At 46.6% G+C, this 18548-nt stretch overlaps 1 protein-coding gene across 28 annotated transcripts in view; it reads left to right on the forward strand.

The window, feature by feature from the left end:
- Positions 1-18548, forward strand: part of NEDD4L (NEDD4 like E3 ubiquitin protein ligase) — a 429120-nt gene that overhangs the window by 361939 nt on the left and 48633 nt on the right. For 14 of the 28 annotated variants that reach the window (XM_081562954.1, XM_081562953.1, XM_081562950.1 and 11 more), the window contains 6 exons: positions 1840-1972; positions 3136-3312; positions 5647-5721; positions 12690-12821; positions 13314-13433; positions 14503-14700. In XM_081562954.1, coding sequence (XP_081419080.1) covers positions 1840-1972; positions 3136-3312; positions 5647-5721; positions 12690-12821; positions 13314-13433; positions 14503-14700 — 835 coding nt within the window. Of the gene's footprint in view, positions 1-1839; positions 1973-3135; positions 3313-5646; positions 5722-7281; positions 7342-12689; positions 12822-13313; positions 13434-14502; positions 14701-18548 lie in introns of all 28 variants that reach the window. The other 14 variants (XM_081562958.1, XM_081562960.1, XM_081562942.1 and 11 more) reach the window with 6 other exon arrangements.

Below are 18548 nucleotides of genomic sequence, written 5' to 3' on the forward strand. Positions count from 1 at the left end.
TATTGGCAATTTGACCTCTGGTTCCTCTGCCTTTTCTAAAACCAGCTTGAACATCTGGAAGTTCACGGTTCACGTATTGCTGAGGCCTGGCTTGGAGAATTTTGAGCATTACTTTACTAGCATGTGAGATGAGTGCAATTGTGCGGTAGTTTGAGCATTCTTTGGCATTGCCTTTCTTTGGGATTGGAACGAAGACTGACCTCTTCCGGTCCTGTGGCCACTGCTGAGTTTTCCAAATTTGCTGGCATATCGAGTGCAGCACTTTCACAGCATCACCTTTGAGGAATTGAAATAGCTCAACTGGAATTCCATCACCTCCACTAGCTTTGTTCGTAGTGATGCTTTCTAAGGCCCACTTGACTTCACATTGCAGGATGTCTGGCTCTAGGTGAGTGATCACACCATCGTGATTATCTGTGTCGTGAAGATCTTTTTTGTACAGTTCTTCTGTGTATTCTTGCCACCTCTTCTTAATATCTTCTGCTTCTGTTAGGTCCATACCATTTCTGTCCTTTATCGAGCCTATCTTTGCATGAAATGTTCCTTTGGTATCTCTAGTTTTCTTGAAGAGATCTCTAGTCTTTCCCAATCTGTTGTTTTCCTCTATTTCTTTGCATTGATCGCTGAGGAAGGCTTTCTTATCTCTCCTTGCTATTCTTTGGAACTCTGCATTGAGATGGGAATATCTTTCCTTTTCTCCTTTGCTTTTCGCTTCTCTTCTCTTCCAAGCTATCTGTAAGGCCTCCTCAGACAGCCATTTTGCTTTTTTGCATTTCTTTTCCATGGGGATTTTCTTGATCCCTGTCTCCTGTACAATGTCACAAACCTCTGTCCATAGTTCATCAGGCACTCTGTCTATCAGGTCTAGTCCCTTAAATCTATTTGTCACTTCCACTGTATACTCATAAGGATTTCAGTTAGCCTGAAATAACGTTTTCAGCTATTGTGAAATATTAATTTGCAACATCATGGTGTCTTACTGAAGGAGTCTGTAAGCGTTTTCTCTGAAAAACATTTTGACATTTAAACCTATACTTTAAAAGCCTCCAAGTAATATTTCTCCCAAAGGAGAATTGCCTGTAATTTACTGCAGAAGTTTTAAAGATGGAATCAGTGCTTTTCAAATCCTAAATTAAGAGTTACATGACAAAAAAAAAAGGGACTATGAAGTTACAGTGTTCTTCAGATCCTAGTTGATTTGCAAGGTAATTGCCTGATGTTTGTGTGAATTTTAAAATAGAGTTTAATGGGAGTTTAAAAGTGGAGTTTAAAAAGTGTCGTGATTCTGAGGTTCTGTCAAAATGAAACCCTCAGTGGCTGAAAAGTTCATGTTGAATCGGGAGTGTTCCCTCCAGACCCCAGCTTTGAATTTACACTGTTGGTATTTACTGGTTGATTGCTGATGACCAGAAGTTGCGGCCTTGTCATTGCTGGACTCCTTGAGGGGTCGCCACTGACTGCCCACGAGTGTGAGCTCACCTGTCATTCTCCTTCAGAAAGCCTCGCTTCTCATGGGGCCGCTGGGTGGAGGACTTTGATTTCTCATCTTTGTCAAACACTATAAAGTACATGCTACAGTATATCCCTGAAAGATACTCAAAAATATTGTGGCAGAGGCATTTAGAACCTGTTCATTTCAATGAAGCCGACCTGGAAGTATACTCTAGCCAAGAGATGTTGGCAGGTTCTCCTTTGAGTGGCCACTGATCCTCAGGGTTGACCGTGAGAGCACTGACGTCGCGGTCCGTGACGGGCCCTGGGTGAGTGTTGGGCTGGTGTTGAAGGGCCAGGTATCAATCCCGGTTCTCTGTTTCCCCCCCTCGCTCCGTGTGTGCCCAGGGACGTGTCGTCTGAGTCCGACAGCAACATCCGGCAGATCAACCAGGAGGCCGCGCATCGCCGCTTCCGCTCGCGCAGACACATCAGCGAGGACCTGGAGCCGGAGCCCAGCGAGGGCGGGGAAGGCCCCGAGGTGCGGCACCCCTGCCTGCTCACCCCCCACAGCGCCCCCTGTCCGTGGGCTCCTGGGGCGGGGAGGGCCCCGAGGTGCGGCCCCGCCTGCTCACCCCCCACAGCGCCTCCTTTCCGTGGGCTCCAGGCTGATCCCATGACGTGGTTTCTTATCTCAGCCAATGCTGTCTGAAAAGAAAAGATCACAGTCTTCTAGCTAGTTGAGGACCATTGGGGTATTTACTAACTTAGAAAGTGCTTCTAGAGGCCATCTTCGAGCACACATAATTTATGTCACTACGAAAGTGCATGACATTTTTTAGCACAGGAATCTTAATGTATTTTCACTGTATACTTTTATTTTTCCCCAGAGTCTAAACGTATCTTATTAAACGGCAACATGGTGATCATCTTTGAGCAGTTGAAAGAACCCTGCTCTGTAACTTCTTCGGGTACCAAATATAATTTTGCGTAGTTTTGACATGGTGAAACAGGTTATTTATCAAGAAAATACAAATTGGGATGAACATAAATGTTCATAAGTTCACCCTTAAATGCTTATGGTAAATCACTGGGGAAAATATATATAAACTGAACAACAAATTAGTAATCACCATAACCTCGGTGCTGCCTTGACAACTCTGTTTTCTTATTGGAAATCCATTCTTACGTTAGGAAGATCATCCACAAAATGTTCTAGTGATCAAAATTGGAAAAGCAAAATGAATGATGCTGTATTAAATTCACTAAAAGTTACTTTATACCACTGCTTACTAACAGCTTATAACATCTCTGCTATTTTCATTGTGAATCCTCAACGGTTAGAGTAAAAGAAAATTCATGAAAATTGTAAATTCCTGAGGATATTTTTTAACCCATGCAGGTAGTATCAAGTGCTCGAAGCAAGCCACTGCTCAGAGAGGTGCTGTTATAAAGAGATAAGAGCACAGCCCCTAGAGCCAGGCTTCCTTGGCTCACTGTGCCCTGACACCAGTTATTCCTTTGGCCTCAGTTTCCTCATCTGTTAATCAGGCTGGTAGCCTTATCTTCCTTATGGATGCTGAGAAGACTGAGTGCCTCCTTAGCGCTCAGTAAATGTGGACGACAGTTAGGATGGTTATTACCGGGGTGGAGATGAGAGGGCCCCTCGTTCCAGCACTTACCACCGCGTCTCTTGCCCGGCAGCCTTGGGAGACCATTTCGGAGGAAGTGAACATGAGCGGAGACTCGCTCAGCCTGGCACTGCCCCCGCCACCTGCCTCCCCCGTGTCCCGGACCAGCCCCCAGGAGCTGTCCGAGGAGCTGAGCAGAAGGCTGCAGGTCACTCCCGACTCCAACGGCGAGCAGTTTGGGTCTTTGATTGTAAGTCATGGTCTTGTTTGAGTGAGAAGTTGAGTGGATAGTTTGTCATTTTTTTGTTGTTGCCACTTTTCAGAGAATCTTGTTTGTGAATAATGACCAGGGTCTCCTAGCCCCAACTAATTCTGACATTTCCCAAGTTCCTTCTTCCCTGGGAGAAGCAAGACTATACCAAACATAGCCCAAGCAGGTGAAGAGATTTCTTGATTCATAGATAACTCGTCTATGACTTCTGTATTATTAAGCCTTAACCTCGTAGAATTTCTTTTCCCAGCAAAAGATTCGTAAAACAGTACCTTCGTCACAAAGTGGTATTTCAGTGGGACCTGAGAGCCATTGGGCCTCCAAGTTGATCTCATACATCATACCGTGTGCTTTATCATTCTCTTTCACAGGTGAAGGCATGATGCTTAAGTGACCCATCCAAGACAGGTTAGAATAGGCGGCAGAAGACATCTCCTAAGTCCCAGAGAAAGGCTGTGAAATTGTGACGCTGCCACTAGGGTAGCATTTGAACTTGAGTTCTCAGCTGTCAAGCAGATTCATTCTAGATGCTTCAGGTGGGGCTAAGCCCCAGTGAGAGGCAGCAGAATCAGCCAGGAAGACCTGTGTTTGACAACACAAAACTGCAGGAAAAGTCCATAGAAAACTCTTGCTTGTACATAAAATTGAGAAGCAACGCAGTCTCAGTGTTTCTCGAGAAACTGAACCAGCAGATGCACTGTAGTAAATGATGGCAGTCCCTCAGCTGAAAATGGCCTCCTAGAAAAATAGTCATCATTACAGCCGTATCACATGTAAATGAATAGGAGGGCTGCATAAAATGGAAAAGCTAGTAGGTACTCACAACACTGTCACTCCTTCCGTTGTGTGTTTTTGTTTTAAAAGATACCATTGGCCCCATCAGGAGTTACAGTGACTACTCAGTTAATGTGCTTTTGTATTAAAACTCTATAAGTATCTTTCAGAAAGAGAAATAACACTGAGATGTAAATGTAGTACTAAAGGGACGGGGGAAAACAAAGAGTTTACATACATGGGGTATTTGAACTGATAAAACTGTTGCTGTGGAACCAGCATAAGAATGGAAGTCATGTATTTAAAACCTTATAAAAGGAAGTAAGTGCTGCCAGAACCACAGCAACGGTTTCCCTTTAGTCCACCAAGTGGAAACCATCATTTCAGTTACTTGTGATAGGGAACTTCTCCATTCTAGGTTCATAAAATATCTTTAGGATCCAAGTATAAGTGACAGAATTATTTTAAGTTTGTGTTGAGTCCAGTTCAACTATTAAGTATTTAGGAAAGAGGGGGGTTCTCCAGTTTTGCTTGTCAGAGTCACTCTGTATTCAACACATGGAAAAACGAAGCTAAAAGTCATATATTGTGCTTTGAGAAGCCACCTCTGGGTAAATTCCAGTGGAACGCGAATAAAGGAAACAATGCTGACCTAACAGTATTGTTAGTAACAGTGTCCTACAGCGTGAACTTTTACTGAAGAACGAATCCTTCATGCTGACCACATGGAAAGACTTGAAAAGCCTCCCGTTTACCACCACAGAGTCTGTCTTGGACCTTACCCCATTTTACTCACTGGAAAATATTAAGAGTGAGGAGATGCTGCAGAATTGTCCCATTTGCAAACCTGTCGCTCATTTGACTCCTGCCTTGTGTATGTGACCTGCTGCTGATCTGTTAGTCTTTTTTTTTTTTTTTAAGCCATATAGACTAATACAAACAAGTGAGAGGAATGTATTATACATTATACTCTAGATTTTTTTTTTTTTAGATTAACCTCACTTATTTTCCTTCATTCCTATTCTGAACAACTTCATCTCCATTCAGAAGCTGAAAGTATTAATACCTAGCCCTTCAGAAGTAGCCTAAGATTATATTTGAGTTCCCCTAGAAATAGAATCCAACTGATTCTTTGTCAGTGATAACAATAGTCAATGAATATTTAATAACTATTAGGTCAGTATCACTTCCTTTATTCCTGTTCCACTGGAATTTACCCAGAGGTTGCTTCTCAAAGCACAATACGTGACTTGTAACTTCTTTTGTCCATCATTGAAGCAGCATTACCTGCGGCATCCCCTTGCGTGTTTTGGCCTCTTATTTTTGCTGTTACTGCTCAAGACACTTGAGAATGACGATGAAAGATACTTGATGCCTTAAAGGATTGTGTTGATTACTCCAGAAAGATGGTGTTTCATTGAATCACCTTCCCATATTAAAGAGCAGTCAGTAGGCTTGAGCGATCAATTGTCTTAAACCAGGGAAGCTTGTTTCTCAGAGGGTGTGCTCTTGACTCTCTGCGTGCCTTCCTCCCTGCAGCAGAGAGAGCCGCCCTCCAGGCTGAGGTCCTCCAGTGTCACGGACGCGGTCGCAGAGCAGGCGCATCTCCCACCGGTAACCCGCGTTCATTCCCAGCCACCGGTTGGCTGTCTCAGCTTTTATTTAAAATCATCTGGGCTACTGAGGAAGAGTTTTTCCTGTGCAAAATCTACTTACCATACAGATGAGGCATTAAAATGTCCTAGCAGATTGCCCAAGGAGAGTGGATTTCCAATACAGAGAGCTGTCACTGCCACCAAAGTCTCTGAAATGCTAAAAACTCCATTGTTTTGCTTTTCCATCCACGTGAATGCCAATTCTGATATGCTCAGTTGATCTAAACATTAGCAATTCCTTTTTTAAAAACGTAATTTGGTCCCCAAAGCTGTATTCAAGTGACCTGTATCTCTGGAACATAGGAAAAACTCTTCTGGATGGGCAGCAAGGAGCCCTTTCCATTACTAACGGGCTTAACTCTTAACCCACTGAGCTTCTGTACCTTCTTTTTAAAGACAGCTCCCTTAAATCAAGACTTGGCTATAATTTGTTTCCACTTTCCCACTAGTTTTCATAACTAGCAGAAAATATGGATGTGTAAAGGGTGTTAATAATTATATAGGACTTAAAATGAATGTTCTGATTGGGAGGCAGACCAGAACTGCCTGGGGAGGTGTTAGTATACACGTTAAAAATAAATTTTATGTAAATTTGTTTCTTGTTTTGGAGGAGAAAATATTATGTGGTTTTAGCATGCTCGACTTAATGTTTGACCTTGACCAATTTTTATTATTATGACAAATCCTTGATCATCATTAGCACTAACACTTATTGCATCTGAAATTGAAGGGAAAGAAAGATTGCAGTTAATAGTTTTTGCAATCATGGCATCTTCCCTGTTGTATACATTTCTGCTCAACTTCACAGGATGTGTTTTGCCTAGATTTTAAGTCTTTCATGTTTACAGAATGAATTAATAAATACATTAGTCGACTGAGTAACAGATTAGATTCAGTTGTGGCCTACATGGAAAGGGCTGGTAGGTCAGAAGCTTGACAAGTGTTTCCTTTCTGGGGTGCAGTGCAGGCCTCCCCCCAAAACAGAACAGTCAGCTGTGCTGGGCCAGTGAGATCTTCTTCAGATGATTCTGTGATTGTCCTTGATGAATTAATGGCACTTTCTCTCCTTTTCAAAAATCAGTGTCAGTTGTATTGACCAAAAGAGCCGTTGATTCTGCCTCTTTCTTTGTGCTCTATGAAACTGTGAACTCACTGATCACCAGTGGCCTCTTGAATTTTGAGTTTAGCAGATTTAAGAATCTGCTAATTGTTTAACAGTGGGGGCACGATTGTGGTGCTTTCCTTTTTCATGAGACATCTGACATTGTTGAGGTTGTCAGTTCATTGTTTGCCCAGATCAGGGCTGCAGCCTGAGCCTTCTCTGGGTGGGCGGGTGATCGTGTTCCTCTTTTCCTTCTGGTCATCAGTGGTTGCTCCACTTTGTTTGGCCCTGGTGGATTGCAGAGATTCTGATTCATGTCACCTGCCTTGCTGGCTGCACCAGCTCTGATCCCTGATTCAGTAAGCAGTGGGTGGCCTCCCAGAATGCATTTCACTGATGTAAATTATCATTTAACAGCCCAGTGCCCCAGCTGGGAGAGCACGTTCATCAACTGTCACGGGTGGTGAGGCGCCAACGGTAATGACACCCTCGTTCAGACATTCTTGGCAAAACTGTGGGTCGATTTTAATATTTGGGTAATGGTGAATATACAGTTTTTTCTCTTTGTTTTGATAAGAGCAGCTTCTGATGTGCCATGGAGCTGCACATTTCTTATTTTAATAAAACCTCTCACTTTCACATTCCTTGAAGGTACTGGGTAAAACGAAACAATTGTTAGTCCCATGTAGTTCTAAGAGCTATCAAGCTTTAAGTTTTAATCTGAACCTTTTAGAGTCTATTTCTGCCTTTTAGTGTTTGTACTCCTGATAAGTTTCCTCCGTGTGTTTAGAAGACATGGGTGAAATATTTTGGTTGGAGGAGAATCAAGGAAGCCCCAGAAATTGCACACGCTTGTATATGTGAATTTTCAGTGATGTATTCCCAGTACCACATTTGAAAGGCTGACTTAAATGTTCTGTATAACGAGCAGGAACCAGTGACCTTTCTCTGTTGACAGGGCCCGCAGCTCACAGGTTCAAAGGTATGAACAATGTATATTCAGGAGGAGAATATATGAATATAATTCAGGAGGAGAGAGAAAGTATAATTAAGAAATTGAAAGGATCTACAAAAAAATGATGTTTTTAGGCCAAGTGTACTCTTCGTTTTAAATAATTCCTACTATTCATGTTTGTGGGTAACGCATGACTGTGTGCTTTGCCAGTTTTCTCCTTGATCCCTAAACACACGCTAGCTCATAGTTTAAGGTTGGAGCTGCTATGGCTGTTTGAAGAATTTTCCTTGTTGTTTCACCTTTGTATGTTTGTTATAGCTGCTTATTACTTGAGAACACCTTTAAATACATACACGATTGCTGGTTTTCTGCAGGGTATTGATTTAAAGGAGCAATCTAGATACATTGTTAGAATTGACGGCTCAGCATGGTATCCTAGAAAATCGAAGTGGCAGTCAGCAAAAATCAGCCCAGTTTAAGGTATCGAGCAGCAGTGGTTGATGTGAAGGGGGCATGTTGGGTGGGCCAGGCTCACCCTCCAGGGCAATGGAAGAAATCCCAGATGACCTAGTGAGCTTCCTGTCGTGCGCTAGCTGTTTCCCTAGGAGTAGAGCTGCGAGGTGGATGAGATCACTTCACGAAATGGTTTCAACAGGAAGCGGGGCCGGAGAGCGTCTACCCCGTCATACACTTCACTGGCCTCGGGACCTGCTGTGAGTGTCGTGATGGCTGGTGGTGCCCAGTGACAGGATGGACTGAGCTACGGCCGTCCCGGGCTCCGTGGTCAGGCACCTGGCGGGGCAGGGTGGCCCGTCCGAACGGGCTCCGCGCGGCCCTGCCGCCACATGCCGCTTCTCGCCTATGCCCCCCTCCCCCCAGCAGTGAGCGGAAAACGGGAGTTTGGGGTTTGTTTCTTATCTTAGAGACCGGGTAGTAATGTTTCCTAAATGTTTTATCTGCTCTCATGCTTTCTGCGTACCTGGTAAGCCAACCTCCTTAATGACCACATGAGAAACAGTCACGTTTGGTTTTTTCCCCCCACCCTCACCAGCCCTTGTCACCGATAGCCTTTGCTTTCCAATTCCATCTTCTCCGTGGGTTTTCCCCTCTTTGTACCCCCTCCCTGTCCCCCCCAACCCCCAAGTGTGCCGTGTCAGCCTGGAGCGACCCTGGGACTCCCCACCCCTCCCTCCCTCTGTGCGCTCACAGATGTGCCTGTGGGTACACACACGCTCGCGTGCACACACACACACACAGGGAGAAAACAGAGAGAGCTTGTCTGCATGTTACTTAATCAACTTGACACTCACTTGCGGTCATTTCTCTGGGACGTACTGGTTGTTACATAATACTCGTTACATTGTGACGCTGGGATGTGAACACACCAGAGTCCCGTGTTTCCCACAAAGGTGAGCCCTTGGCCGCTGCTTGTCCCGCGGCCTTACCCGTCCCGGCGTTGCTCTCTCTCCATGCAGGGCTTTCCCTTCTCTGTTACAATCAGCACCCCCCGATTCTCCCCTGCGGACCCACAGCTCTGACATGTGACAAGTGAATACACAGTGGTGTCGCCTTCTAGCTGACTGGGCCAGAGTCCACTGAGAGAGAGAATGAAAAGGGATAGCACAGTTTGGGGGGGTTGCTGTATATCCCCGTAATAGTCCACTGAGGTTAGAGTGTGGCAGGGTTTGAGCGAATCTTGGAGATTCTGTGATAGCGCCAAGCTGTTTATCATCTTTAAAAACATTTTAAAACTTTTACAGCTTCAGCATCATTGAGCGCTTCTGTTTAATGAACTCAGTGGAGCCACCCAGAAGCTGCGGTCAAATGGTTCCTTGATATCATGAAAGACAACAGCAGATGCAGATAGAGAGCTGTGAAATACTGGATTCAGCTCACTAGCTGTGTTTCAGTTGTAGGCCGTTCATCGTTTCTTGAGGTGGCACGGGGTGCACGTGTGCAGGAGCAGTACAGACGCCTGCACACACGCACACACACACACAAATGCACACACACGCACCCCCACGCACCCCCCCCCACACACGCACACACACACACAAATGCACACACACGCACCCCCACACACGCACCCCCACACACGCACCCCCACACACGCACCCCCACACACGCACCCCCACACACGCACCCCCCCACACACGTACCCCCACACACGCACACACACACTGCAGGAGAAGTCTGATGTTGGCTCCGGGCTGGGCCACTGCCATGGTCTCTTCATGGAAGCTGAGCCCCGCTCCTCCCCAGCTATGGGAGGCGTTGTTTTGAGTCACAGATGGAGTCGTCCGCACAGGTTGGTCTTCACGGCCATTTGGAAGGAAACCTATAAAGATCCATTTTAATAACACCGTCTTGCATCAGCGGAACTAGATTATAGGTTGCCACGTCACTTCTCCGTAGAAGGTAGAACGCACATTTGAGTCAAATGCCGTGTTCTCTACAACACCCCTGGTTTTCCATGAACCGGTTAGTCTTGTTAACTGTGGCTCTCTGAAAGTAACCTGGCTGCTGGACTGCTCTGCCGAAAGTCTCCCAGCTTTAGAACTCAGTCCTGAGATTATCCGTGACACATCCCAGCTATTTTTGTTTATTAGCCTCCCCATAAATCTCCTTTTCAGGGATACTATAACTGTAAAATTATCCTTAAGGTTTCCAGAATGGAGTTTTCCGAAGACTTATCTAATTGCCTCTCCCCAAAAAATAACTCGAGGAGGAGAAAAGCAGCAAATTCCGTTTAGTATTCCATTCAGCCAAAACACATTTGGTCCTCATGTAAACAACAGTATGGCATCCCACTCCAGTGTTCTTGCCTGGAGAATCCCAGGGACGGCGGAGCCTGGTGGGCTGCCGTCTATGGGGTCGCGCAGAGTCGGACGCGACTGAAGCAACTTAGCAGCAGCAGCAAACAATACTAGGTCAAGGCTTGATAGCATGTATTTAGCCAAAAATACTAATTGACCACTAACCTAGGTTACAACTTGGGTTCCACGGTCGGTCAGCAGAGTCCGTTGCTGTAGTGCCCAGATAAAGTAGCCTGGAAATAGCTCTTTTGTGTTGGTGCCACCGCGAGAGGAGGAGGGCAGAGAGCCTTCAGCCACAGACGGATTCATCTGTCTCTAGTACGGAAGGAGCAAGCCTGCATGCTGGTGTTTCCTCCACTCTTGTATCCCCGCACCTCTGTTCAGGATGCTACATTGTCAGAGTCTTGAAATTACCATTATGGGGCCTTGGGGACTTCATCTGGAATAACGTCAAGAAATAGTTGCTGAGGTTTTAGCACAAAGTTGTCGTGCAGATACGCTTGCCCTGCCGGGTTAATGCGTTTTAGAAATAAGCATTAAGGCAGCCGCTTCATGGTCTCAGTTTTTGGTGTGTGTGGTTTTTTTTTTTTGGAATGTGCTGTTGAACTCATGAGGTAGGATATTAAGCCTCATTGCCTATAGTCCCCAGATTCCACAGCAGCCTCCCTGATCTTGCTTTTCAGTTCGAGGTCTCACAGTGGACTGGGAGACCCTCTTTGCCAGGGGGCACTGCTGGCAGTGAACATGAAAGATGGGATGGACACGGGGAGAAGCTGGGCTGAGAGGTTAACATCATCAACCTCATCAAGAAAATACACCATACGTATGCCTGTGGCTGATTCATGTTGATGTTTGGCAGAAACCAGCAGGATTCTGCAAAGCAATTATCCTTTAATTAAAAAAATAAATTTTAAACAAACTAAAAAAAGAAAACATACCTGGTGAAACATCTGGAGGTTCAGAAGATCTTAATTGGGGAAGATGGGCCCTAAAGGAAGTGGCTCCCTTTTGTAACGACACGTAAGAGATTACTCCTGAATTTAGGCCTCTTGTTTATTTTACACTCTCCCAAGAGCCATGACTGCCGAGGCTTCTTGTTCCTGAGCAGCACCCCTTCCCCAGTTGCAGATCTTGTATGCAGCATCCGTACCTGCAGGACTTCCTGGACAGCACCGACCTCAACCATCCTCTTGGCCTCCATGAGTCATTGAGACATTCTGCTTTTCCAATATTTCTCCACCCCACCTGCATTTCTCAGACTGCTTCTTACAAGCCAAAAGATCACAGGACTCCTTTAGCGATCTGCCTTGGTGTACCCAAATCTAGTCCCTCTGTGCCGGACATTCTCTCTCAGCCCGGAAGCTACCTGCATTCCATTCACTCTCTAAAGAGACAAATCCCACATGGGAAGATGGGGGGAACACAGCCTCAGCAGTCAGGTTCCTTGGGAGTTCTGGCCTGCCGCCTCCTGGGCTGGGGCAGCTGAGATGTTCTGGTCCGTCACTAGTGTACAAGGGGGTCTCATAGAAAACAGACCCTGTGTCTCACCCGCTCCCCGACCCTGAAAGTTGCATAGTTTAAGGGCCCTAAGCTGTTGAAGAATTTAGGGATAAGCTAGAAGAACATTCCTTTGGCAGCTAAATTGAGGAAGAGATACTCAGAGCATCTCTTTCAGAGACGATAACATTTGACAGTTTGAAACATCTTTTAAGCTCTACGTGATTTGAAGTAAAATTTAGTAACCAAGCCAAACTGGCATCATCTTGTCCTTCCTTACAGTCACACTGGCAGCAGCCTTCTGTGTTGGAGGCTGCGTGGCCTGGAACAGAGTACTGTGAGGTTTTGACCCTGCAGCTTGGGTGGGGGTTCATTTCACACTCGGTTTAAAGCTGTTGGAAACCTGTTGCTGTTTTCTGGACACTCGTGTTTCCAGTAGCACTAGAATTAACTCACTTTGTCTAGCAGAGCTAATCCTCGGGGTATGTATGACTTTATTAAGCTGATCAAAAAGCAAATGCAGGATATTCAATAATGATGATTTCTTACACAAACAGCCATCAGTGGCCTATGTACACACCACGCCGGGCCTGCCTTCGGGCTGGGAAGAGAGGAAAGATGCTAAGGGACGCACATACTATGTCAATCATAACAATCGAACCACAACCTGGACTCGACCTATTGTGCAGGTATGCAGTTTGCCACGCAGCTTCCGTCACAGGTGTTTAGAAGCCAAAATGTCCACGAACCCCGTGTTCCCGAGTTTTAGGTATTGTTTTGAAGAACCCACGTCAAAGAAAATCTTTCTTGCAAGTGCGTTACTTTAAACATAATATTTGCCTAAGAAAGAATTCAGTCCCTGACTCAGTCTCTCCCTAGAGGGTCCATTTGATAAGAACAAACATGACCCGAAAGATATTTTCACAGGAAGAGCCTGTTGATCCCAGCGGGTAGCGCCCCTCCCAGCCCCCCTGTTCTCTGAGGCTGGTTTTTCTGCCGGCTCGTGATTCATTTTTACTTCCCTGGAGCGTGTTTCCCCACCCCACCCGCCCCCCATTATCGTGTGTGGTCGTGTCCTCACGCTTCCCGCAGGCCAGACCTCTCATTACCGCTGTCACTGAGTCCACACCAGCGCAGGGAGCGCCTCGCACGACGCTAACTTGTGTTTGCCTCCAACGTAGCTCGCAGAAGACGGTGCGTCCGGATCCACCACAAACAGTAACAACCATCTAATCGAGCCTCAGATCCGCCGGCCTCGTAGCCTCAGCTCGCCAACAGTAACTTTATCCGCCCCGCTGGAGGTGAGAAGGCTACTCGGCTCCCCGGGGCCACGGCTCCCTGACCCCTCCTCGGCCCCTCTTCTCTCTCGGCCGGGGGCTCGCGCGGGGCGGCCGCCTCCCTCTCTGACCGTCGCTGTGTTCGTGGTGAGGGGTGTCCTCATGCAGCCTCACTCCATGCTTCCCATCCCTGGACTCTCGCACTGACTCTCATTGTCATGGGGCTGCGGCCACGGTGACCCTCTGCTGGACGTGGCTCCTCTCTTCTGAACTCTCTCCATTCTTGTGTTTCGCTCCTTACCGCCTGTTACCTCATGAGACGCGCACAACAGCTCTTTCCAATCCCAGTGCTTCCGTTGAGTTTTTAAACACAGCTGTCGCTTTGATCATTTTTTCTCCTTCCCTACTGTAGGGTCTTCCATCGTGTGGGCCTCGTGTTTCTGATGCGTGTCTGCATCTCTGAGTCACTGCTGGGCATCTGCTTTGCGCCCTCCTGTTTGTGTGGTCTTAGCGACATCCCTTAATATCACAAATGCCGGAGACTCAACCTTTGACGCTGTAAACGTGACGGGCATCTTAGAGACGGCTGCGGGCTGCTCTGTGCCCGGGTTTGGGAGGTTGATGAGTGGGAAGGGCAGATGCCTCCTCCAGGCTGTGATGTAGGTGTCCTGCTTAACAACTCTGCAAGCCCAGGTGGCTGTCTCCATTGACAGAGCTTTTTCTTTTTCTGCTCCAGAAATTGCCAGTCCATCTCCATTAGACTGTGAGCTCATTAAGAGCAGGGGCACGTTTTTCTCCACCTTCTGTAAAATCCCCATCCATAATGGTTACTACCGAAAAGTATTTGGGGGTATGTACTGTGCAGCTATCAAAGGAGGGTGGTTATACTTACTTAATATAGCTGTGTATTGAACCAATAGGAAAACATCACAGTTAGATTGTTTTTTAAAGTAAGCAGATGACAGAAGCAGGTTTTTTTAGGCGTTTCCCCCGGTCCCCGTTCAGAGAGGAGCGTTCCCTGACCCCTGGGGACGTGTTGACCCCTCTGAACCAGTGCGTGATGAGAGTTCTAACGCTCATTATTATTCCTTAGGGTGCCAAGGACTCACCCGTACGTCGGGCTGTGAAAGATACCCTTTCCAATCCACAGTCCCCACAGCCATCACCTTACAACTCCCCCAAACCACAACACAAAGTCACACAGAGCTTCCTGCCGCCCGGCTGGGAAATGAGGATAGCGCCCAACGGCCGGCCCTTCTTCATTGACCACAACACAAAGACCACGACGTGGGTAAGGCCGCTGCTTTCTTTGGCTCCACTTTCACCCCGAGGTCTGGCGTCCATCCCCCTATCTCCTGACTCGGTGTCCATGGTGCTTGCTGAGAAGTTTCCCGGCACCACAGCGTGTTCCCGGAGGGTCTCCTGAGCCTTCGTCTCGACTCTGCACGTGGGGGCTGGTGGCGGTGGCTGATTTACAGGCGCGGGCTCTCGGCCACCTTGGGTATCGACGCCTTTTCCTTAGAGCACTCGTGGGAAGCTCCAGTGTTGACACTTTACCATGTTTTGGAAAAAAGGTAGTGCTCCGTATTGCTGGAATTTTGATGTTGCCGCTTCCTGTCTTAGGATGCTATAACTTTATTAGGAATTCCAATCTTTTGACAAAGACTTTTTCTGGGTCACTTTCTTTTTGCATTTGTGTGGCCAGTACCCATCCTTATTTTTATTTGATGTGTCCTTTTAGTGTTTACGGTTTGCATCAGATAAGTGTTTTACACTCCAGTGCTACATTACGTTCTTCTAATCATGGGTTAGGAGACTTGGTACATTTGGTAGCTCTTTTTTGTGAGCATCTTGTCGCAGTTGTTTTTTTTTTCCTTAATCACAGTGCTCGTCCTCGTACCCCTGAATTACGCATGAGGGAGAATATGGGTGTTGTATTAACTCTGAGAAAAATGAGATTAATGAAAAGGACGTATGCGTATCTTGACGTTCCTCTGTCCGCTCTTCCTTTCTTCGGGGCAGTCGGTGGTGGCTACTGAAGGCGGCATCGAGTTCTTTTTACGGTCAGTGGTACTTTGCTGCCGCTTCGTGTCCAGGCCAATAGTTAACCTGAAGTGGGCCCTCAGGTTTCCGACTATCTCTGAGGCTCCCGAAGCTTTGTGTCTCTTCCTGCCCCTTATATCCCCAGCTGACTATACAGGTATGGAGTTGGGCTCAGTCTTTTTATGTGCTGCACTGCTGTTTAGAACCGATGATTATGTGAAATCTGGTTGAATTTTGGTGATTGCCACTGGCCCTGGCTCTTTGGTCTTGGACCAAGAGTAAACACATGCTTTAAATTCCCACTTCTAGTGAAGACACCAAATATACCCCGTTGCTAGAACAGCAGTATCATGTGAAGGAAGAGACTTGGACCCAAGTGACCTGGACTGTCATTTACACTCTGCCCATGGCATGATGGTAATTCAGTCCCTTGAGAATTGGATTAGGCTCTCTCAGATCTCATGGATCATGGTACGCTGTGTCTTCACGAGGACATTCTTAGCACTTGGGGCAGGACTGTGCTTGTTACTGCAGGATATTTAACATCCTTGGCCCCTGCCGCCGAATCCTAATAGCCACTGCCCCTCCCCCACCCATCATACTGATAACCCCGGAAGCCCCCAGGCATTTCCCAACACCCCTTAGTGAGAACCACTCCAATTTTGAAGTAAAGGAATAACCTGCAGAGAGAATTTGAAATTCAGATCTAGTAGCATTCATTTGCTAACCTCATCACTACTTCTCAGACATATAATAAATAACAGTTTCATCTAAAGATAAGATTACAGGTTTGTGGCAACAGGAGAGTAATAGATAGGAAGCTCCTTGGGAAACAGAGTGATAGAGATTGGTTTTAAAGTCTTTTTTTTTCCCCCTCTCAGGGACGTAGAACCTGTAGCAGTCCTGCTACTGAACCCATTTCTACTTGCTACAGCATTGCTGGGATTTCAGTTCCTCAGCCAGAACTGGGAGCTCCAGAAATAGGGGGTAAATATTGTAAAAGTAGATGGATTAGTATATGGAGCCACTGTGGCTTGCCAACATAAGCTATGATTTTAGTAATTTGAACTAGCTTAGTAATCAAATCCCCTAACCTTTTCACAGCCTTTCACGCCACAACTGCAGTGTAATTGCAGCTGGGCAGATTTTCTGTTAAATAGCACCAGCTTTATTTATTGCCTGCGTTGCTGCTGAATGAAACCCAGTTTGAATTTCCCATTGCCCCTTTCTACCAGATACTCGTGACTCACTGATTTTCAAATTTCAATTTGTTAAAACAACATTTTGTCACGGCTGCCGTCATGAAAATCCTGAAGGTAGCAACAGAGAATTCCACCAGCCGTCACCACCCTTCCCCGCTCAGCGCGGATGTCCTGACGCAGCTGCGTTATCCCCGCTAAACAAAGGCCCATCCACAACACTGCTGGCAGAGCACACGCTCTGAACACTTGTTTATTCTGACAAAAGGTGGAGGGATGGGGAGAAATGGGAAGATAATTTTCGGCTTAAAACCTGTGTTGAGTTGCTTTGGAGGTTGCTTTGTTTTTGTTTTTGTTTTTTTAAGAGAGAGCAGCTATTCTTAGATTTGAGCATTATCATAAAAGAAAGAAAAGCTGGTCAGACTGGTCGAGAGGAATGAAGATGGCCGTCTTCCCTCTGCACCCCATGAGCTCTTGAGTCCTGCACTAACCAGAAGCCTCTCCTTTGTATACATTGATAGAGGAACCTTCCCTTTGCTTCCCCAGGTGGTACTAGTGGTAAAGAACCCGCCTGCCAATGCAGGAGCTGCGGGTTCAATCGCTGGGTTGAGAAGATCCCCTGGAGGAAGAAATGGCAACTGACCCCAATATTCTTGCCTGGAGAATCCCATGGACTGAGGAGCCTCTTGGGCTACAATCTATAGGGTCGCAGAGTCGGACACACACACACACAGACACACACCCCCTTTGAGTCTATTTATAAAACATGGCCTCTTGCCCTCACGAATCACAGAGGCAGGATGCTAGCCTGCTGTTGGGAATCAAGTCAGACATGTCAAATGCGCATCTCTTGGTCCCCACCGGGGTGGGGCGGCTGTGGATCTCCCGGAGACCCCTAGGGAGGTGAGAAGAGATTACAGGAGGCTTCAGTGTGTCAAAGCATGTGTGTAGGAACATATTTATGTCTTTTACAGGACAAAGCATTGGCTTTTTTCCGTAATAAGAAAGATTGCACCTTAATTAAGTGTTAGGCGAGTTTTCTTTTCTACCCAGGTCCAAACTAATAAAGGCCACTGTGGTCCAGGCCTGGTGGTTGCTCCCTCCCAGGATGGAAAAAGCACCACTGTCTTTTCAACCAGCCAGCATGCTCTTATTTTATCTATTTTTAAATAAATCCACTAAGAAATTGCAGGTAGGGGAGACGTGGGATCTTAGTTCCCCAACCAGGGATTGAACCCATGCCCCCTGCCTTGGAAGGTGAAGCCTTAACCACTGGACTGCCAGGGAAGTCCCCGAAACCTTTTTTTTGTTTGTTTTTTTATGTTGATCTTTCCCTTCTGTTTAAAAGCCCTTTCAACTGTATTTGAGGGAAGCAGTTGTGAAATACTGATGTAATTGTGAAGGCAGGCTCTTCCTGTGCTCAGGCAAGGGAGAACAGCCCAGCACGCGTTGTGTGTTTCGTTCGTTCATATTCGTGTCATCCGAGGCCTCGCTAGGATTCCTGCTGACTCATCCCTCAGGTTGTCCCTGGCTGTTCTCCTGCCCTGCCAGCTGCGCCCTCTGTCGGTTGGGGGAGTCGGTGGGAGGGTGGTTCCGTGGGGCCCCCTAGGCTGAGCCCATGGAGCGTGATGGATGGCAGCTACTGCCAGTGTTTTGATTTTGTTGGTATAATAAAATCACGTGAGCCCCCAGGTGCCTCCAGCCCTCACATTCTGTGAGCTCCAGGTTTCCACGCCAGGCCATTTTAGCAGACCTGGGAAACGGAGTTGATTTTATTCTTCATGCTTCTTCCCCCATCCCCGGTTGGTCACTTTTGTTTAATTGCAGTTGTTTGTTTGTTTGTTTGTTTATCTTCTTTCAATCAGCAGCTCTTTACCAGAAGAGCTGGTTGTCTTTC

Source organism: Giraffa tippelskirchi, chromosome 14, assembly GCF_054371585.1.
Source record: "Giraffa tippelskirchi isolate mGirTip1 chromosome 14, T2T-mGirTip1v1.2.pri, whole genome shotgun sequence".
Lineage (NCBI taxonomy): Eukaryota > Metazoa > Chordata > Mammalia > Artiodactyla > Giraffidae > Giraffa > Giraffa tippelskirchi.